Source organism: Saimiri boliviensis, chromosome 15, assembly GCF_048565385.1.
Source record: "Saimiri boliviensis isolate mSaiBol1 chromosome 15, mSaiBol1.pri, whole genome shotgun sequence".
NCBI classification, from domain to species: domain Eukaryota; kingdom Metazoa; phylum Chordata; class Mammalia; order Primates; family Cebidae; genus Saimiri; species Saimiri boliviensis.
The window spans coordinates 92,010,103-92,026,969 of record NC_133463.1 but is presented as its reverse complement, the minus strand read 5'-3'; the positions used below and the strand labels follow the sequence as shown (position 1 = coordinate 92,026,969).

Sequence of the window (16,867 nt, the reverse complement as noted above, 5' to 3'; positions counted from 1 at the left end):
CGCGGGTTCGATCCCAGGGGCTGCGCGGCCGCGGGCGTGGCCGGAAGCCCGGGCGGGCACAGGCGTAAGGGGGGAGCGCCGACCTGCCGATGGGGTGGGGGGGTGGTGTCTCCGACGCGCAGGCGCAGACGTAAGGGGCGAGCGCCGAGCTGCCGATGGGGGGGTGTCGCCCCGGCGCGCAGGCGCAGGTGTAAGGGGCGAGCGCCGAGCGGCTGATCGAGAGCGCCCCGCCCCCGGCGCCATCTCCCGGACCGCGAGCCGTCCAGGTACCCGGGGGGCGGGGAGAGGCGACCCCGGGCCTCGGCCGAGTGAGCGCCGCAGGCGTCTTGTTATTGGCGTGTTCCGGAAACGGGGTTTCCTTGCTCGTCGTCCGGTCTGTGAGGTTTTGCGCGTTGGCTGTGGGGCGGAACCCCCGCGTGTTAGGGCGCTTGGCCCCCGGCCCGCTCCTGCCGGGCGGCCTCTGCCCACCCCGGGGGGCGCCGCGGGCCGCGTCCCCGCCCGTCTGCCCTCCTCCCGTCCCCTCCCACGGTGAGCCGGCGCCGCGCGCGCGGCCTCCCGGGGCCCCCTCCCCCGCCGGGGCGTCGGACCCCGCGCCCGCCCCTCATCCCTTCTGCGTCTGCGTTTGCCTTACTCCGCCCGACCTGTCGGGCCAAGAACAGGGGTGTCGTTCTGACACCTTTATTTTAATCCCGCCTCAAAGCCCTCGGCGGATCTGACGGTCCCACTTGCAGAGAGAAGGTCTGGAGCTGGCGCAGCTTTTGTCCTGGGCAGGAGCCTCCCGCGGGCTCTGCTTCCGTTCCTTCTCCGCAGCCCGCTGCCACCCAGGAGCCCCAGCGGGAGTAAGACCCAGCTCTCTGCGTTCAGTCTTCATGCCCTGGGACCCCTCACTCCACCCCTCAGCTCGTCTGGTTCTCCAAGTTCGTGCCTACTTACAGGCGAGCTGATACGTGTGTTGTTTCCTGTGCCCAAAACGCCCCTCCCGGGCCGTCTAACAGCCGCCTGCCTCCTTCATCAGCCGCCGCAGCCTCCAGCTTGGACCGCATTCCAAGGCAGTCCCCATCCCTGAGCGACCACAGCACCTCACTTTGTCCTGGCAGCCGCCGTAGCACCCTGACCGCCTATGCAGCTTGGGAGTGCTCTTCATGACGCCCTGCGTCTCCAGGACCTGGCACTTAAAAGGCTTTTCTTGTTTTTCGTTTGTTTTGAGATAGGGTCTTGATGTGTCACCCAGGCTGGAGTGCAATGGTGTATGTAATCTTGGCTCACTGCTACCGTCACCTCCTGGGTTCTAGTAATTCTGCCTCAGCCTCCCAGGTAGCTGGGACTACAGGCATGCGCCACCACACCTGGCTAATTTTGTATTTTTAGTAGGGACAGGGTTTCACCTTGTTGGCCAGGCTGGTCTCAAACTCCTGATCTCAGGTGATCCACCCAACTTGGCCTCCCAAAGTGCTGGGATGATAGGCATGAGCCACCGTGCCCCACCTAGGGGCCATCTTTGAGTCCGCCCTGGCTCTCTCTGCTCCCCAGGTCTTGTAGCAAAATATTCAGGAGACTGGAGAGACCCACGGGTGAAACAGGAGGATTTAAAGTAGCCACTGGCTCATGGATTAGCATTCCAAGGCTGAGCCCTAACAGACAGGGCTGGATTTTTCATGCATCCAGGAAGACGTAGCAGCTAACAGGTTTAAAGAACAGTTCATTAATTTGTAACATGTCTTGTGTTGTACCTTACACTTGAAAATAGCATTTTGAGGCCGGGTGCGGTGGCTCAAGCCTATAATCCCAGCACTTTGGGAGGCCGAGGCGGGTGGATCACGAGGTCGAGAGATCGAGACCATCCTGGTCAACATGGTGAAACCCCGTCTCTACTAAAAATACAAAAAAATTAGCTGGGCGTGGTGGCGCGTGCCTGTAATCCCAGCTACTCGGGAGGCTGAGGCAGGAGAATTGGCCTGAACCCAGGAGGCGGAGGTTGCGGTGAGCCGAGATCGCGCCATCGCACTCCAGCCTGGGTAACAAGAGCGAAACTCCGTCTCAAAGAAAAAAAAAAAAGAAAATAGCATTTTGAGAAACACATTGCACATTCTTTTGGTGTTATCTTGCCCTGTGACCTTGCAGCTGGTCTGCAAGAAAAACAGGAGTCTTGAGATGCTTAGGAACTTTGCTGAGAATGTTGGGAGAATAGATTAGGTAGGTTTTATAGGGAGAGAGTCATTCTCTTTTTTTTTTTTTGAGGCGGAGTTTCACTCTTGTTACCCAGGCTGGAGTGCAATGGCGCGATCTCGGCTCACCGCAACCTCCGCCTCCTGGGTTCAGGCAATTCTCCTGCCTCAGCCTCCCGAGTAGCTGGGATTACAGGCACGCGCCACCATGCCCAGCTAATTTTTTTTGTATTTTTAGTAGAGACGGGGTTTCACCATGTTGACCAGGATGGTCTCGATCTCTCCACCTCGTGATCCACCCGCCTCGGCCTCCCAAAGTGCTGGGATTACAGGCGTGAGCCACCGCGCCCGGCGAGAGAGTCAATTTCAGGCAGAACTGGGGTTTAGATTTTGAACGTAGCATAGTAAACTTTATTATGCAGGCATTGCAGGCTACTATTATTACTATTTAATTTATAGCAGTTTCAGCGCTGTTGCCCTTCCAGAGCCTAGAGGATGTTTCATGGGATCCCGGCCACTCCGGGCATAGGAGGTGAGTGTGGCCAGAGCTAGGCTTAGAGAGTGGAAGGGCCTCCTGGAGGGGCTGACAGGCAGCATTGGACTTCGGAGGTCAGGGTGGGGGGTGTCTGTAACAGTCTACCCTGACCCTGCTCCCAAACAGCCTTGGGGGTGGCCAGGGTCGGGTGCAGTTCATCACAAGAGCACTGAGGGCCCAGAAACCTCCTCCAGGGAGAGCTGGCTTGATCCTGCCGGGCAGAGATGATGAGCTTAGGTGTGGCCAGAACCATGGGGGTCCTGGGCACCCTGTGTCACACCAAGCCTAGGGGAGAGGCTGTGTGCAATGAGCTGTTGGCACTGCGTCATAGGCCACGAGCAGGGTGTGGCCACTGTTGTAAAGGTGACACAGCTAGGGAACTGCAGTGGAGCTGGGGACCCAGGCCTGGCATGTGGCTCCTGGCCTCCAAGAGGCACCTTCAGGTCCCTCAACACACTGATGAGGTTGAGGTTGGAACCCTGTGCTCCAGCTCCCTCTGGGCTCTTTGGGACCCAGCATGGGACCTGAAATGGAGGCTGGGGCTGGAGCCTACCCTCAGATTCTCCTTGGGGAATCCTGCCAGCTTTCTGCCTTCTCTTGCAGCCCCTGGGAACAAGCCAGAGCTGTATGAGGTGAGTGGTGGGTGCCCACCTGGCCGGCACTGGCCAACAGCAAATGCCTGTGTTGCCTCGCGAGGGCCCTGCAGCCCCGGTTGGCACTGGCCCACAGTGTCTGCTCTCTCTGGCAGGAAGTGAAGTTGTACAAGAATGCCCGGGAGCGGGAGAAGTAAGTGCAGGCACGCAGGCTGCCCTAACACACCCATGCCCATCTGGCTGCCCCAGGGCAGCCTCCCCCAAACCCATCTCCCACTCTAAGGAGTGGGGGACACAGAGTCAGGCTGGGGAGCTGTTCTTGAGGTACTCCAGGATGGAGCCAGAGGAGAGCAGAGCTCCTGCAGTGGCACTCTGGGCAGGGGCTGCTGCTCTGGCTCTAGACTTGGCACCCCGGGGCCTGGCCCGACGGACAGGTGTGTCCCCAGGTACGACAACATGGCAGAGCTGTTTGCGGTGGTGAAAACTATGCAGGCGCTGGAGAAAGCCTACATCAAGGACTGTGTCTCCCCCAGCGAGTAAGAGCCCATGTTTTCGGAGGCCTGCTCCTGCTCTCCCAGGCCTGGGTGCTCCGTAGGCAGCAAGAGCAAGTGTCCATCAGGCTGTCAGGCACCCACTTGTGTGGGGCCTACCCAGCGTGAGGAGGGTGCCCCTGGTTCTCAGCCAGGGAAGTTCTAGGGGGGTGGTGAGGGAGGTGAGCAGAGGGGCGGCCCCTGGGGTGTCATCCAGTCCAGTCCCCCACCCTCATCCTCCAGCACAGACAACCTTATGAAATAGGCGAGAGACTTGGAGATGTCCCAGGATGTTTTGGGGGGCTTTATTCCACGAGGTCACAAGAGCCTCACAGGCCACCACACAGGACCATGAGCTGTGGATGGGGCCATCATAACAGTGCTGGTCGCTGTGGTTAGAGGATGGGCAGGGGTGGGGGGTGGGGGCCTCCACCTGGAGCTGAGCTCCAAGCACCACTGTGGGCTCAGGGCCTCGCCCCATGAAGCTGCTAGCAGCCCCTCCTCCTTTCTTGGCCTGCCTCTGCCTGTTTCCTGGCCCTCTCTGGGAGCTGCTCTGCCTCTGGACCAGCGGAGGGAGTGGGATGAGCTGGGCGGAGCTGGTACCATGCTCGGGAAGCAGCTGACTTCTCCCTAGGTACACTGCAGCCTGCTCCCGGCTCCTGGTCCAGTACAAAGCTGCCTTCAGGCAGGTTCAGGGCTCAGAAATCAGCTCTATTGATGAGTTCTGCCGCAAATTCCGAGTGAGTGCCTGGTCCTCCCAGCCCCGCAAGACGGGGGCCGTCAGCATGGGTATGGGGGGCCGTCGGGCTCTGGATGCATGGGGCTTGCCATCCTGAGAGCCCAGCACTCATATCAGCAACTGACAGCTGGACTGCCCGCTCGCCATGGAGCGGATCAAGGAGGATCGGCCCATCACCATCAAGGACGACAAGGGCAATCTGAACCGCTGCATTGCCGACGTGGTCTCGGTGCGCCAGCCCCCGGGGCCCACAGGGTTAGAAGGGCCCAGGCTGCTGCTGCAGCCGGGCACAGCGTAGGGTCCTGGGTCTCCAGAGCTGAGCAGCACTGGACTTGCTGGGTAGAAGGGAACTCCTTAAAGTAGGAATGAGGGGTGGGCAGCCCCCAGGGAGGCCTCCTGGGCAGCCTGGACTCCTGAGGTGGGGACATGCACAGGATGCATCTGGGGGGATGTCCCAGCCTCGGAAGAGAGTGTGTGGGCTCGCCCTCCGGTTCCCACACAGCTCTCTGGGCAGCCCAGACCTCCTTCAGCCAGGCGGCCTGCAGGGTTTGGGAACAGTGCAGTGAGGAGGCCCCAGTGACAGTCGCGTCCGGGGAGGGGTTGGGGCCTGTGAGCTGCGAGGCCTCGCCTACCCCTGGAGATGGGAACTCACGTGCACATCTGCCCCCAGCTCTTCATCACGGTCATGGACAAGCTGCGCCTGGAGATCCGCGCCATGGATGAGGTGCGGGCACTGGGCCGGCAGCAGGTCTAGGGAGGAGGGGATGGAGCTGCCGTGGGGGTCCCAGCTGCTGTGTGTGTCCCAGATCCAGCCTGACCTGCGGGAGCTGATGGAGACCATGCACCGCATGAGCCACCTGCCGCCCGACTTCGAGGGCCGCCAGACGGTCAGCCAGTGGTAGGTGTTCCTCCCCGCCAGGCGGAGCCGCCGCAGTGCCCCTGAGGCCCTGCCCGCCAGGCGGAGCCCCCGCAGTGCCCCTGAGGCCCTCCCCGCCAGGCGGAGCCGCCGCAGTGCCCCTGAGGCCCTGCCCGCCAGGCGGAGCCCCCGCAGTGCCCCTGAGGCCCTCCCCGCCAGGCGGAGCCCCCGCAGTGCCCCTGAGGCCCTCCCCGCCAGGTGGAGCCCCCGCAGTGCCCCTGAGGCCCTGCCCGCCAGGCAGAGCCCCCGCAGTGCCCCTGAGGCCCTCCCCGCCAGGCGGAGCCCCCGCAGTGCCCCTGAGGCCCTGCCCGCCAGGCGGAGCCCCCGCAGTGCCCCTGAGGCCCTCCCCGCCAGGCGGAGCCGCCGCAGTGCCCCTGAGGCCCTGCCCGCCAGGCGGAGCCCCCGCAGTGCCCCTGAGGCCCTGCCCGCCAGGCGGAGCCCCCGCAGTGCCCCTGAGGCCCTGCCCGCCAGGCGGAGCCCCCGCAGTGCCCCTGAGGCCCTGCCCGCCAGGCGGAGCCCCCGCAGTGCCCCTGAGGCCCTCCCCGCCAGGCGGAGCCCCCGCAGTGCCCCTGAGGCCCTGCCCGCCAGGCGGAGCCCCCGCAGTGCCCCTGAGGCCCTCCCCGCCAGGCGGAGCCCCCGCAGTGCCCCTGAGGCCCTGCCCGCCAGGCAGAGCCCCCGCAGTGCCCCTGAGGCCCTGCCCGCCAGGCGGAGCCCCCGCAGTGCCCCTGAGGCCCTGCCCGCCAGGCGGAGCCCCCGCAGTGCCCCTGAGGCCCTGCCCGCCAGGCGGAGCCCCCGCAGTGCCCCTGAGGCCCTCCCCGCCAGGCGGAGCCCCCGCAGTGCCCCTGAGGCCCTGCCCGCCAGGCAGAGCCCCCGCAGTGCCCCTGAGGCCCTCCCCGCCAGGCGGAGCCCCCGCAGTGCCCCTGAGGCCCTCCCCGCCAGGCGGAGCCCCCGCAGTGCCCCTGAGGCCCTGCCCGCCAGGCAGAGCCCCCGCAGTGCCCCTGAGGCCCTCCCACCCCCATGCCCTGTGCTGCGCTCCCCAGGCTGCAGACCCTGAGCGGCATGTCGGCATCGGACGAGCTGGATGACTCACAGGTGCGTCAGATGCTGTTTGACCTGGAGTCCGCCTACAACGCCTTCAACCGCTTCCTGCACGCCTGAGCCCGCGGCACCAGCCCCTGCAGGGAGGGGCGGAGTCTGAGACGCTGGCTCCTGGACCCCGTCCGCCACAACTCACTGGCCGCAGCTACCCGCCTTGTGTCTGTCTTTGGTATCAGGACTTTGGGGGCCAGGCCCCTCCCCACAATAAAGATGCTGTCTGACCCTCCTGCTTGGACGGCTCCCCGAGGCCTGCCCTGTGTGTTCTCTCTGCCTCCTGGGACCCTGAGCATAGAGCCCCTCTAGCCCACCCACCCTCGACCCACGTGGGGGCCTGGCCCTGGCTCTGTCCCTGCCACTGTATCCCTCGTGGCCTGCCTCATTCAGGGACAGCCACTTCCCTGCTGGGCCCTGCCTGGGCATGTAGTGGGGGCCCTTCCATGGCACCAAAGCCTGGGGAGCGAACGGGTCCACCACTTTGGCCAGGTGTGGCTTGACTCTGGCTGCAGGGGAGGCTGCCTGCCACCCCTGTCACCCCTCACTGAAGCCCAGGGCAGCATGGGGGCCTTCTGAGTGCAGTCAGGTCCTAGTGCACCTGCTGTGGCTGGGCTCAGAGACCACCCTTCCTGCTGTCAGCCGCTTGGTCCCCACCTCCCACTCGATGGCCGCACTGGGGCCTAGGGCTCCTGACTTACCTGTGGCTCCAGCCAGTGACTCACTGGGTGGGACTTTGTCTTGCCCACCCCTAGGGTCCCTCTCCAGGCCCCCAGCAAAGCCGAAGTGTGAAGGCTGGGCCTGGTGGGGAGGCAGTGGTGGTGGATGCCATCCGTTCACAGCGTGTGCTTTGCACCTGCTGCTGTCCCTGGGAAAGCAGCAGACCACAAACCACGCCTCTGGGTTCTGAGGGGTGCACAGTTCACGTCTTAGAACCTGTGCTGTCAGGACAAGGGATGTGCCGGGGTTTCACTGCAGCATTTTTCTCTTAGCAGTTGAGAACAACAGGGCTTCTTGACATCTGTGGCATCTTGAGCGGATGGAATGAGGTGTGTAGAGTAAGCCAGACGGTGAAAATCAAGTCAGGTGGTCGGAGGGGGCTTGGGACATGGAGCAGGAGGGGCATGGAGGAGGCAGGTGGGCTGAGTAGGGGTGGCCTCTCAGACGGCCAAGGGGAGCCATCAAGCAGGGTGCCGACATCCGTGACTGCAGAGGGAAGCTGAATCCCACCAAGAAACCGGAGGACTGGCTGGGGGTGCTGCTCTGGGAAGTGCGAATAGACTCACCAAGGAGCCAGAGAGGAGCCCCTGGGACGGCAGGATCCAGAGCACCCCGGGGAGCTGAGGAAGGGCACTGTCAGGCCTGGCCACCAGGCCCTTGATGTCTCTGACAGGCATGTGTGGCTGCAGGGTGCTTTGAGGGAGGACCAGCACCCCAAAACTTGTGACAAGGTGGGCAGATGGTCAGGGAGGGTCTTCTTGAAATAGACATACATTGTCGGTTTGTTTGTTTTTTGAGATGGAGTCTACCTTTGTCACCAGAGTGCAGTGGCACAATCTCAGCTCACTGTAACCTCTGCCTTCTGGGTTCAAGGGATTCTGCCTCAGCCTCCCAAGTAGCTGTGACAACAGGCGTGTGCCACCACACCCAGCTAATTTTTGTATTTTTAGTAGAGACGAGGTTTCACCATGTTAGCCAGGATGGTCTTGATCTCTTGACCTTCTGATCGGCCTGCCTTGGCCTCCCAAAGTGCTGGGATTACAGGTGTGAGCCGCCATGCTTGTAGGGCACGTTGGGAGCCAGATGTAAGGGTGAGGGCCCCACAGGGTCGTAGGGTGAGCCTTAGGCTGTGCTGAGACGCAAGATCCAAGAAATAGAGACCAGACACAGAAGTACAAAGAAAACGCAGCTGGGCTCGGGGACCACCTATGAGCGGAGTCAGGCGAGGCCCCAAGTGTCCAGAAGCCTGAGTATTTATTGTGTATAGGTTAGGGGGCAGGGCAGTGAGTGAAGTCATCTTTAAGGATAGTGATAGGGTCGTGAGCAATAAAACATGGGGTCCACCCCCATTAGATCACCGAGGCTTGAAGATGGGCCGTGCGCAGTGAAGAGGCTGCAGTGTGCGATACTTCTATCTATGGGCAAACTACTTCTAAGAAGATTTATGGGGGGATGTTTTAAGTCACACAGCAGTGACAGAGCTGTCAGGTTACCGCCACCTTCTGGCAGCTTCCAGTGGGTTCTACGGGAAGATGTTTTTTTGTTTGTTTGTTTGTTTTTTTGAGACGGAGTTTCGCTCTTGTTACCCAGGCTGGAGTGCAATGGCGCGATCTCGGCTCACCGCAACCTCCGCCTCCTGGGTTCAGGCAATTCTCCTGCCTCAGCCTCCTGAGTAGCTGGGATTACAGGCACGCACCACCATGCCCAGCTAATTTTTTGTATTTTTAGTAGAGACGGGGTTTCACTATGTTGACCGGGATGGTCTCGATCTCTTGACCTCGTGATCCACCCGCCTCGGCCTCCCAAAGTGCTGGGATTACAGGCTTGAGCCACCGCGCCCGGCCGGGAAGATGCTTTTCCAGCAGCACAGTAGCAAGAGCTGATAAAGTTCACAGTCCCCAAGGTGGATTGCCGGTCTGAGGGCAGCCTTCCACGAGAACTGGAGCAGGGTCCTGCAACTCCTTCATCAGGAGGAGTGGCTCTCGCCCCAAGCCTGCCACACAGCGGGTATCTTTACGACACTGAACGCTGCCGCCTGGGCCGTGGATTCTTGTCCTGGTCTAACTGTTTTCCCTTAAATCATGCTCTGCACCGTGTCTGCTCTAGGCATTCCTCCAACTATAAGCTGCTTATTCCTTAATTCATGCTCTGTACTGTGTCCACTCTAGGCATTCCTCCGATTATGAACTAAGATATACTTATATGTATATATGTAGAGAAATATTCTTCAGGCACTCATACTATCAACTATTATTTGATTATATAGAGAGGATTATACAAAGGGATTCTTTCTATAAACTAATATATGATTATGTAAAGGATTATGTAAAAGGAAATAGCTGAGTAGTTAGTAACACTATACAGTGAGATATTCCTCAAGCCCTAACTGTGCCAGGGCTCTGCTTAGCTCTCATTCCTCGGTGCCTATATGGGGGGTTACCCACAATGCTGGCCTATTTAATTTTTTTTTACTGTGATAAAATACAACAAAATTTGCCATTTTAACTGATTTTAAGTACACAGTTCAGTGGCATTAAGTGTGTTCACATTATTGTGCAACCTTACCACCATTCACCTCCAGAACTTTTCCATCCTCTCTAACAAAGTAAGCACCTGGCATGGCTTCGATGAGTCTTGAGGACACTGTGACGAGTGAAAGAAGCCAGACACGATAGGGTGAGGATGGTGTGATCCGACTTAATGCGAGGACCCTAGCCAGTCAGTTTCATGGCGACAGAAAGTGGAAGGGTTTTGGGAGGCCAAGGCGGGCGGATCACCTGAGGTCAGGAGTCTGAGACCAGCCTGGCCCACCTGGATTTTTTCTTTTTAGAGACGGTCTTGCTCAATTGCCTACGCTGGACATGATACGATCGAGGCTCACTGCAGCCTCCACCTCCTGGGCTCAAGCAATTCTACCTCAGCCTCCCAAGTAGATGGGACTACAGGCACATACCACCACTCAGGGCGCCCTAACTTGATTTTGTAGTGTTTTTTTTTTTTTTTTTTTGAGATGGAGTCTTGCTTTGTCGCCCAGGCTGGAGTGTAGTGGTACGATCTCGGCCCACTGCAATCTCCACCTCCCAGGTTCAAGTGATCTCCTGTCTCAGCCTCCTGAGTAGCTGAGATTACAGGCTAGCGCCACCAGGCCCGGCTAATTTTTTTTGTATTTTTAGTAGAGACGGGTTTCACCGTATTAACCAGGATGGTCTCAATCTCCTGACCTCGTGATTCACCCGCTTTAGCCTCCCAAAGTGCTGGGATTACAGATGTGAGCCACCATGCCCAGCCAATTTTGTATTTTTAGTAGAAGTGGGGTTTCACCATGTTGCCCAGGCTGGTCTTGTACTTCTGACCTCAAGTGATCCACCTGCCTCAGCCTGCCGAAGTGCCAGGGTCACCAGTGTGAGCCGCTGTGCCCGGCCAGTGTTGTTTTTAAGATGGGGCGATTGCAGTGAGCTTGTTGGATGACGCAGTGGGCCTGGGGTGCAGGAGAGTGCAACCCCTCTGCTCGGGAAGCCGGCCTCAGGCTGCGGCATGGGCAGGTGACACCCTCAGCAGCTGCTCCTGGGCTATGGAAGGGGGTTTCAGCTGGGAGGGGTGGGGTCACATGAATGGAGGGGATGGAGGAGGCCTGCAGCCCAGCACTGAGGCCTCCTGCGGAGGCGGCTGTGTGCAGACAGACGGGGCACAGGGTCAGGCCCAGGCCAAGACCTATGTCCTGAAGCTAAAATAGGCCCTGGAGCCGTGGGAGGCTGCAACCAGCCCACTGGTCCTGGGGTTGTGAGGGAAAGGGCCAGTTTGGATCCGCAGCATCTTCAGCCTGTGTGCACAGCTGCCCCCCTTGTGGTCCTGGGACCCAGAAATCATCTACACCCAGGAGTGGTCTCCCCTAAGGGCCCCCAGAGGGATACCCCTGTGGGTGGGCCCAGCCAGAAGGGTGCCATGAGATCTGCCGCATGGTGGGGTGAGGTCGGACCCCAGGACACTGGGCCCAATGCCCGCCCTGCCCTGCTGCGCCCTGCCCTGTGCATGGCAGGACAGAGTCCTTGGGCCTCAGGAGCACAGCTCCCCACCCCAGCCCCACCCACAACGCTCAGGGTCAGGCGGCTGGGCTGGGCAGGAGGCGGCATCCACGTTCCCACTTCAGAAGGCAAAGCCGCCTTGAGATCTGCTGCCCCTTTCCCCAGACTTCCTGCCTCCACCACCACAGTAGAGATAAGGCTTCTGGGCTCAAAGGCCAGAGAGGGAGTCCGCAGGGAGGGGAGGGCTGGGAGCCACAGCCTCCCTGCCCCCAGGCCTAGAGCTGGGGTCTTGCCCCAACCTTGTCCTGACACAAGCCTGGCCAGGTGGCTGCCAGGACCCAGGTCCGTCTCCTGTGTGTCTGCGCTGCAGCTCCTTGGGGCTGTCCCCAGCCTAGAGGGGCGTGACGCAGCAGGCACCTTTTCAGTTCCTTCAACCCCACTGCAGTCCCCAACAGGGACCATAGCCCATAACCCAGGAGGAAAGAGGCCCATGTCCTCACCCCCAACTGGGGCCACCAAGGGCGTCTGGGCAGCCTCTGCTGAGGGCTGTCAGGAGGGGGCCGAGGCCTGGGCCTGGGGGCTCTGAGAGCATCTGTGAACCTCTGCCCTGCGTCCCCCAGCTTGGAAGCAGCCCCCAGATGGAGAGCCAGAAGGGGACACCCTGGCCCTGCCCCACAGCTTAGGGGGCTGCTGGCAGAGGAGCAGATACCCAGGCTGTCTGTCCAGGGGAAGGGGCCCAGCCCTTGCCCCCCACAGGCAGTGGCTCCAGGCTGTCGGGGAGGATCTGCCGCTGGAATGGTTAACCCAGGCAACTCCAGCAGCCAATCACAGAGCTCTGCAGGAATACCTGGGAGAGGTCCTCATGTGGGGCCGGGCGGGTCCTAGCCCAGCCCCAGTCTGGCCCCAGGCAGCCCCAGCAAAGCCGCCCTCAGCCAGCCCAGAAGCACTGCGCCTCAGCAACACCCACTGAGCACGCTGGGAGCTGAGTATGGCGGCCCTGGTCCCGCTGGAGCTGGGGCTACTGCTGTCTGTGCTGGTGGTGACAGCGACGGCGTCCCCGTCTGCTGGTCTGCTGAGCCTGCTTACCTCTGGCCGGGGCGCTCTGGATCAAGAGGCACTGGGCGGCCTGTTAAATACGCTGGCGGACCGTGTGCACTGCGCCAACGGGCCGTGTGGAAAGGTAACAGCCCCACCCGACGGGTCCCCCAGCCCTGGCCTCCTGCCGCCTGCTCCGCCCTGCTGGCCAGCAGCAGAGGGCCCTGGGCAAACTCCAGGAGGCGGCGGAGGCTGGCAGTAGTAGCTGGGCGCCCTGCCCTGCCTGCAGGCGAGAGCCCACCCTTCTGCTCAGCGGGGGCAGATGGGCCTGCCTCTCCAGGGACACACGGCCCCTCTTTTCCCCAGGACCCTGGGGCCACCTCCCCCTGCTGGCCCCAGCCATCAAATTGGCAGTGGCTCCAGGGGAGTCCCCCGGGAATGGGGGACCACTGTTGGGGACCCCTCTGCATGCACCCCTGTAGTTGGGGAAACAGAACAGGGGCCTGGGGAGGTGGAAGGGCATAAGGGGCTGAGAGAGGGTGATGGATGCTGTTGGACGTGAGAGGGAGAGGAGTGGGAAGGGGCCTGCCATGAAGCCCCTTGGCTGGGCTGGCCTCTCCTCTTCCTGGTGGCCCAGCGCCCCGCCCACCCATCTCTGCCCACAGTGCCTGTCTGTGGAGGATGCCCTGGGCCTGGGCGAGCCCCCGGGTCCAGTCCTGGAGACTGGGTATATCGCCCGCCTCAGTGCGGCTGCCGCCCTGTACCTCAGCAACCCCGAGGGCACATGTGAGGACGCTCGGGCTGGCGGCTGGGCCTCTCATGCGGATGACCTCCTGGCCCAACTCGAAAGCCCTGAGGACCTGATCCTGGGCCTGAGCAGGCTGCTGCAGAAGGTGCAGGCCCGGGCTGCTGGCCCCGCCCTCAAGACGGTGAGAGAGAGACCAGGCAGACTAGGGGAATGGGTGAGGAGGGCCCCACAGCCCAAGGGGCCGGGCCTGCAGAGCCTTTAGGGAGCCTGGGGGCCTGGAGAGACTCGTGGGGGTCGGCCTCGGGCTGGGGATTCGCAATGTGGGGCTCACTTCTGATCAGGTGGGGGTCTCATGAGGAGGGTACCAGAGGGCTGAGTGGGAGCCCGGAGCAGCTGGTCCTAGCAAGGAGGGCTGGGCTGGTGGGGCACATCCTGCCTTGGTGGGAGATGCATCCAGCGGGTGGGTGGCAGAGCCGGATGCAAGGTCACACTGAAGGCTGAGGCCCAGGCCCCTCTTCCTCAGGCCTGTGTAGATATCCCGCAGCTGCTGGAGGAGGCCACGGAGGCGGGGGTTCCAGGCAGTGCTGGGGGCGTCCTGGCTGCCCTGCTGGACCACGTCAGGAGCGGGTCTTGCTTCCGCGCCTTGCCCAGCCCTCAGTACTTTGTGGACTTTGTGTTCCAGCAACATGGCAGTGAGGCCCCTATCATGCTGGCCGGTGAGGCCTGGGCTGGGCTGCGGATGGGGGCGCCCCTGAGTCCCCAGCCTCTGTGTCCCTGGGCGGCAGGGCTGGAGCCCACACAGACTCACGGTGCCGACCGTTCTCCCTGCCAGAGCTGTCGGCCTTGATGCGGCGCCTGGGGGTGGGCAGGGAGGCCCATGGCGACCACAGTCGTCAGCACAGGAGGGCCAGCGGCCAGGACCCTGTGCCCCGCTCTACATCCAACGGCAGCTCCAGTGTGTGGGACACGGTGAGCTGTGCCCTGGGGTGAGATGGGGCCCCACTGGGGTCTGCTCAGGCCCCTGACCTGTCCTGCCAATCCCAGGTATGCCTGAGCGCCAGGGACGTGATGGCTGTGTATGGACTGTCGGAGGAGGCAGGGGTGACCCCGGAGGCCTGGGCCCAACTGAGCCCTGCTCTGCTCCAACAGCAGCTGAGTGGGGCCTGCACCTCCCAGCACGGGCCCCCCATCCAGGACCAGCTCAGCCAGGCAGAGAGTGAGTGCCCGCCCCGGTACTGTGCTGGCAGCTCAGAGGTGAGACCCATGGAGGGAGGAAGAAGTGGCTGCAGAGAATGAGGGATGGAGAGAGCAAGCAGGGGCTGGAGGTAAAACTGCAGACACAGGGAAAGGGGGCTCTCCGGGAGGGGAGTGGTGCTCTGAAGCAGGAGGGTCAGCCTGAGTGAAGGCCTGGCACACACTGAGCACCTGCAGCCCTGGTGGGCAACACCCCAGAAGCAGGGGTTGAGTCTAGAAGAAAAGCTCTCACTGGCCTCATCCGCCCCCAGGATATCTGTACGGCTCCCTAGCCACACTGCTCATCTGCCTCTGCGCTGTTTTTGGCCTCCTGCTGCTGACCTGCACTGGCTGCAGGGGGGTCACCCACTATGTCCTGCAGACCTTCCTGAGCCTGGCGGTGGGTGCACTCACCGGGGATGCTCTCCTGCATCTGATGCCCAAGGTCTGCCCCCACAAGCCCCCCGACCGCCCCCTTTCCTTCCCCACCTCGGACTCCCAGGCCATGCCCTCCCAGGGCCCTTACCCACCCCACCACAGAACCCCAACCTCTCTCCCCGGGTCTGGGGAGGAGGTGCCCTGAGACCCCCCTAGTCCAGCACCCCTGCTCCCCAGGTGCTGGGGCTGCACACACACAGTGAAGAGGGCCTCAGCCCACAGCCCACCTGGCACCTTCTGGCCATGCTGGCCGGGCTCTATGCCTTCTTCCTGTTTGAGAACCTCTTCAACCTCCTGCTGCCCAGGGACGCAGAGGTCAGTCTTCTTGGGAAGGTACCTGGGTTGGGGGTGGGTGTGCTGGGGGCCGGGTGGACACTGAGCAGGTACCCTCACAGGACATGGAGAACAGGCCCTGCAGCCACAGCAGCCACAACCACGGTGGCCACAGCCACGGCATTTCCCTGCAGCTGGCACCCAGCGAGCTCCGGCAGCCCAAGCCACCTCACGAGGGCTCTCGCGCAGACCTGGTGAGTGGGCGCCCGATGCCCCGCTCCACGCGGAGCCCCTCCCACCGACCCCGTCCCACGCCCACACTCCCAGCCCCACCCCGCCGCCTCCCTCCTCTGCCTCGCCTCCGGGTGGGACTCACTCATGCTCCTCCCAGGTGGCGGAGGAGAGCCCGGAGCTGCTGAACACGGAGCCCCGGAGACGGAGCCCAGGTGAGCCCAGGGGGCGACCCCGGAAGGGCCGGGGGATCTGGGGTTTGTGCGGAGCGCGGGCGGTAGGGGACAGGCCACGCGAACCCACGGCCGCTGCGCCCGCAGAGTTGAGGCTGCTGCCCTATGTGATCACGCTGGGCGACGCCGTGCACAACTTCGCCGACGGGCTGGCCGTGGGCGCCGCCTTCGCGTCCTCCTGGAAGACCGGGCTGGCCACGTCGCTGGCCGTGTTCTGCCACGAGCTGCCACACGAGCTGGGTGAGCGGCGGGCGGGGCCGGACAGGGCAGGGCGGGGAGACGAGGAACGGGTGGGCGGGGCTTGGTGGAAGGGGCGGGCGGGGCTTGTTGGTAAGGGGCGGGCCCCGAAGGGAGGCGGGCGGGGGCTTGTTGGTAAGGGGCGGGGCTTGTTGGTAAGGGGCGGGCCCAAACGGAGGTGGGCGGGGCCTGGTGGTAAGGGGCGGGTCCCGAACGGAGGGGGCGGGGCACGTAGATGGGTGGGCGGAGCTGTTGCCGTGGACCCGCCCCCAGGGGACTTCGCGGCCTTGCTGCACGTGGGGCTGTCCGTGCGCCAAGCGCTGCTGCTGAACCTGGCCTCCGCGCTCACGGCCTTCGCCGGTCTCTACGTGGCACTCGCGGTCGGAGTCGGCGAGGAGAGTGAGGCCTGGATCCTGGCGGTGGCCACCGGCCTGTTCCTCTACGTGGCGCTCTGTGACATGGTCAGGATGGTGAGGGGAGGGGCTGCTCTGGGCAGGGCGCTGAGCAAGGGAGCTGAGCAGGGGCGCTGACCCGGTGCCCACCTGCTCCTCAGCTCCCGGCCATGTTGAAAGTGCGGGACCCGCGGCCTTGGCTCCTCTTCCTGCTGCACAACGTGGGCCTGCTGGGCGGCTGGACCGTCCTGCTGTTGCTGTCTCTGTACGAAGATGACATCACCCTCTGATACCCTGCCCTAGTCCCTGGCCTTTGACTCAAGACCCCACACCCCACAAACCTACAGCCCAGAAGCCAGGGCCCCTATAGAGGCCCCAGTCCCAACTTCAATAAAGACACTCTCATCCTTGGAGCCTGGCTGTGCACTCCTTGCTGGGTGGGAGAGGTCCTCAGCTGAGAAAGGACCATTATGGCAGTGCCTTCTTCCCACCAGGGTGCCTCGAAAAGAAGCCGGGAGAGCTGCACTCAGGGCCCCCCAGGCAGCCAGCCTCGGGCACCTCTTTTTTGATGTGGAGACCCTACTTGAGTGGGGTCAGGCCAGTTCGCCAGGGTGTGTGGGCAGCCGGTGGGACTCTGTCCCCAAACAGTAATCAAACTTGCTTACCCACTGCGTACGCAGCTGAGGGCTTATTTCTCTTGTCAAGGAAAGCAAGCCTGGAGATCATCAGACCAGAGTA

General features: G+C 62.5%; 2 protein-coding genes across 7 annotated transcripts; both read left to right on the top strand.

The window, feature by feature from the left end:
- Window positions 1–160: 160 nt before the first annotated feature.
- VPS28 (VPS28 subunit of ESCRT-I) lies at window positions 161–6,822 on the top strand. Of its 6 annotated transcripts, none has more exons than XM_039464466.2 (10): window positions 161–266; window positions 2,625–2,697; window positions 3,304–3,332; window positions 3,449–3,486; window positions 3,740–3,829; window positions 4,458–4,563; window positions 4,690–4,791; window positions 5,233–5,286; window positions 5,369–5,460; window positions 6,519–6,822. In XM_039464466.2, the coding sequence occupies exons 2-10, from the start codon at window positions 2,661–2,663 to the stop codon at window positions 6,634–6,636; spliced, it is 666 nt and encodes a 221-aa protein (XP_039320400.1). In that variant the 5' UTR covers window positions 161–266; window positions 2,625–2,660; the 3' UTR covers window positions 6,637–6,822. The 6 variants fall into 6 exon arrangements, with proteins under 6 accessions (XP_039320400.1, XP_074243396.1, XP_039320401.1 ...); XM_074387295.1 differs by having other exon boundaries at window positions 171–266; window positions 2,628–2,697; XM_039464467.2 differs by lacking the exon at window positions 161–266 and adding an exon at window positions 385–528.
- A 5,389-nt stretch (window positions 6,823–12,211) lies between these two features.
- On the top strand, window positions 12,212–16,542 carry SLC39A4 (solute carrier family 39 member 4). The gene is made up of 12 exons (XM_003942045.4): window positions 12,212–12,489; window positions 13,010–13,273; window positions 13,616–13,808; window positions 13,925–14,061; window positions 14,137–14,308; window positions 14,598–14,770; window positions 14,941–15,078; window positions 15,159–15,290; window positions 15,428–15,482; window positions 15,588–15,740; window positions 16,011–16,198; window positions 16,291–16,542. The coding sequence occupies exons 1-12, from the start codon at window positions 12,298–12,300 to the stop codon at window positions 16,417–16,419; spliced, it is 1,926 nt and encodes a 641-aa protein (XP_003942094.3). The 5' UTR covers window positions 12,212–12,297; the 3' UTR covers window positions 16,420–16,542.
- Window positions 16,543–16,867: the final 325 nt, after the last annotated feature.

Coding starts and splice junctions, on each gene's coding strand:
- VPS28 (XM_039464466.2), top strand. CDS start 2,661: ATGTTTCATGGGATCCCGGCCACTCCGGGCATAGGAG. Junction 3,333..3,448: donor ACAAGCCAGAGCTGTATGAG/GTGAGTGGTGGG, acceptor TCTCTCTGGCAG/GAAGTGAAGTTGTACAAGAA. Junction 3,830..4,457: donor GACTGTGTCTCCCCCAGCGA/GTAAGAGCCCAT, acceptor ACTTCTCCCTAG/GTACACTGCAGCCTGCTCCC.
- SLC39A4 (XM_003942045.4), top strand. CDS start 12,298: ATGGCGGCCCTGGTCCCGCTGGAGCTGGGGCTACTGCTGTCTGTGCTG. Junction 14,771..14,940: donor TCCTGCATCTGATGCCCAAG/GTCTGCCCCCAC, acceptor CCTGCTCCCCAG/GTGCTGGGGCTGCACACACA. Junction 15,079..15,158: donor TGCTGCCCAGGGACGCAGAG/GTCAGTCTTCTT, acceptor GTACCCTCACAG/GACATGGAGAACAGGCCCTG.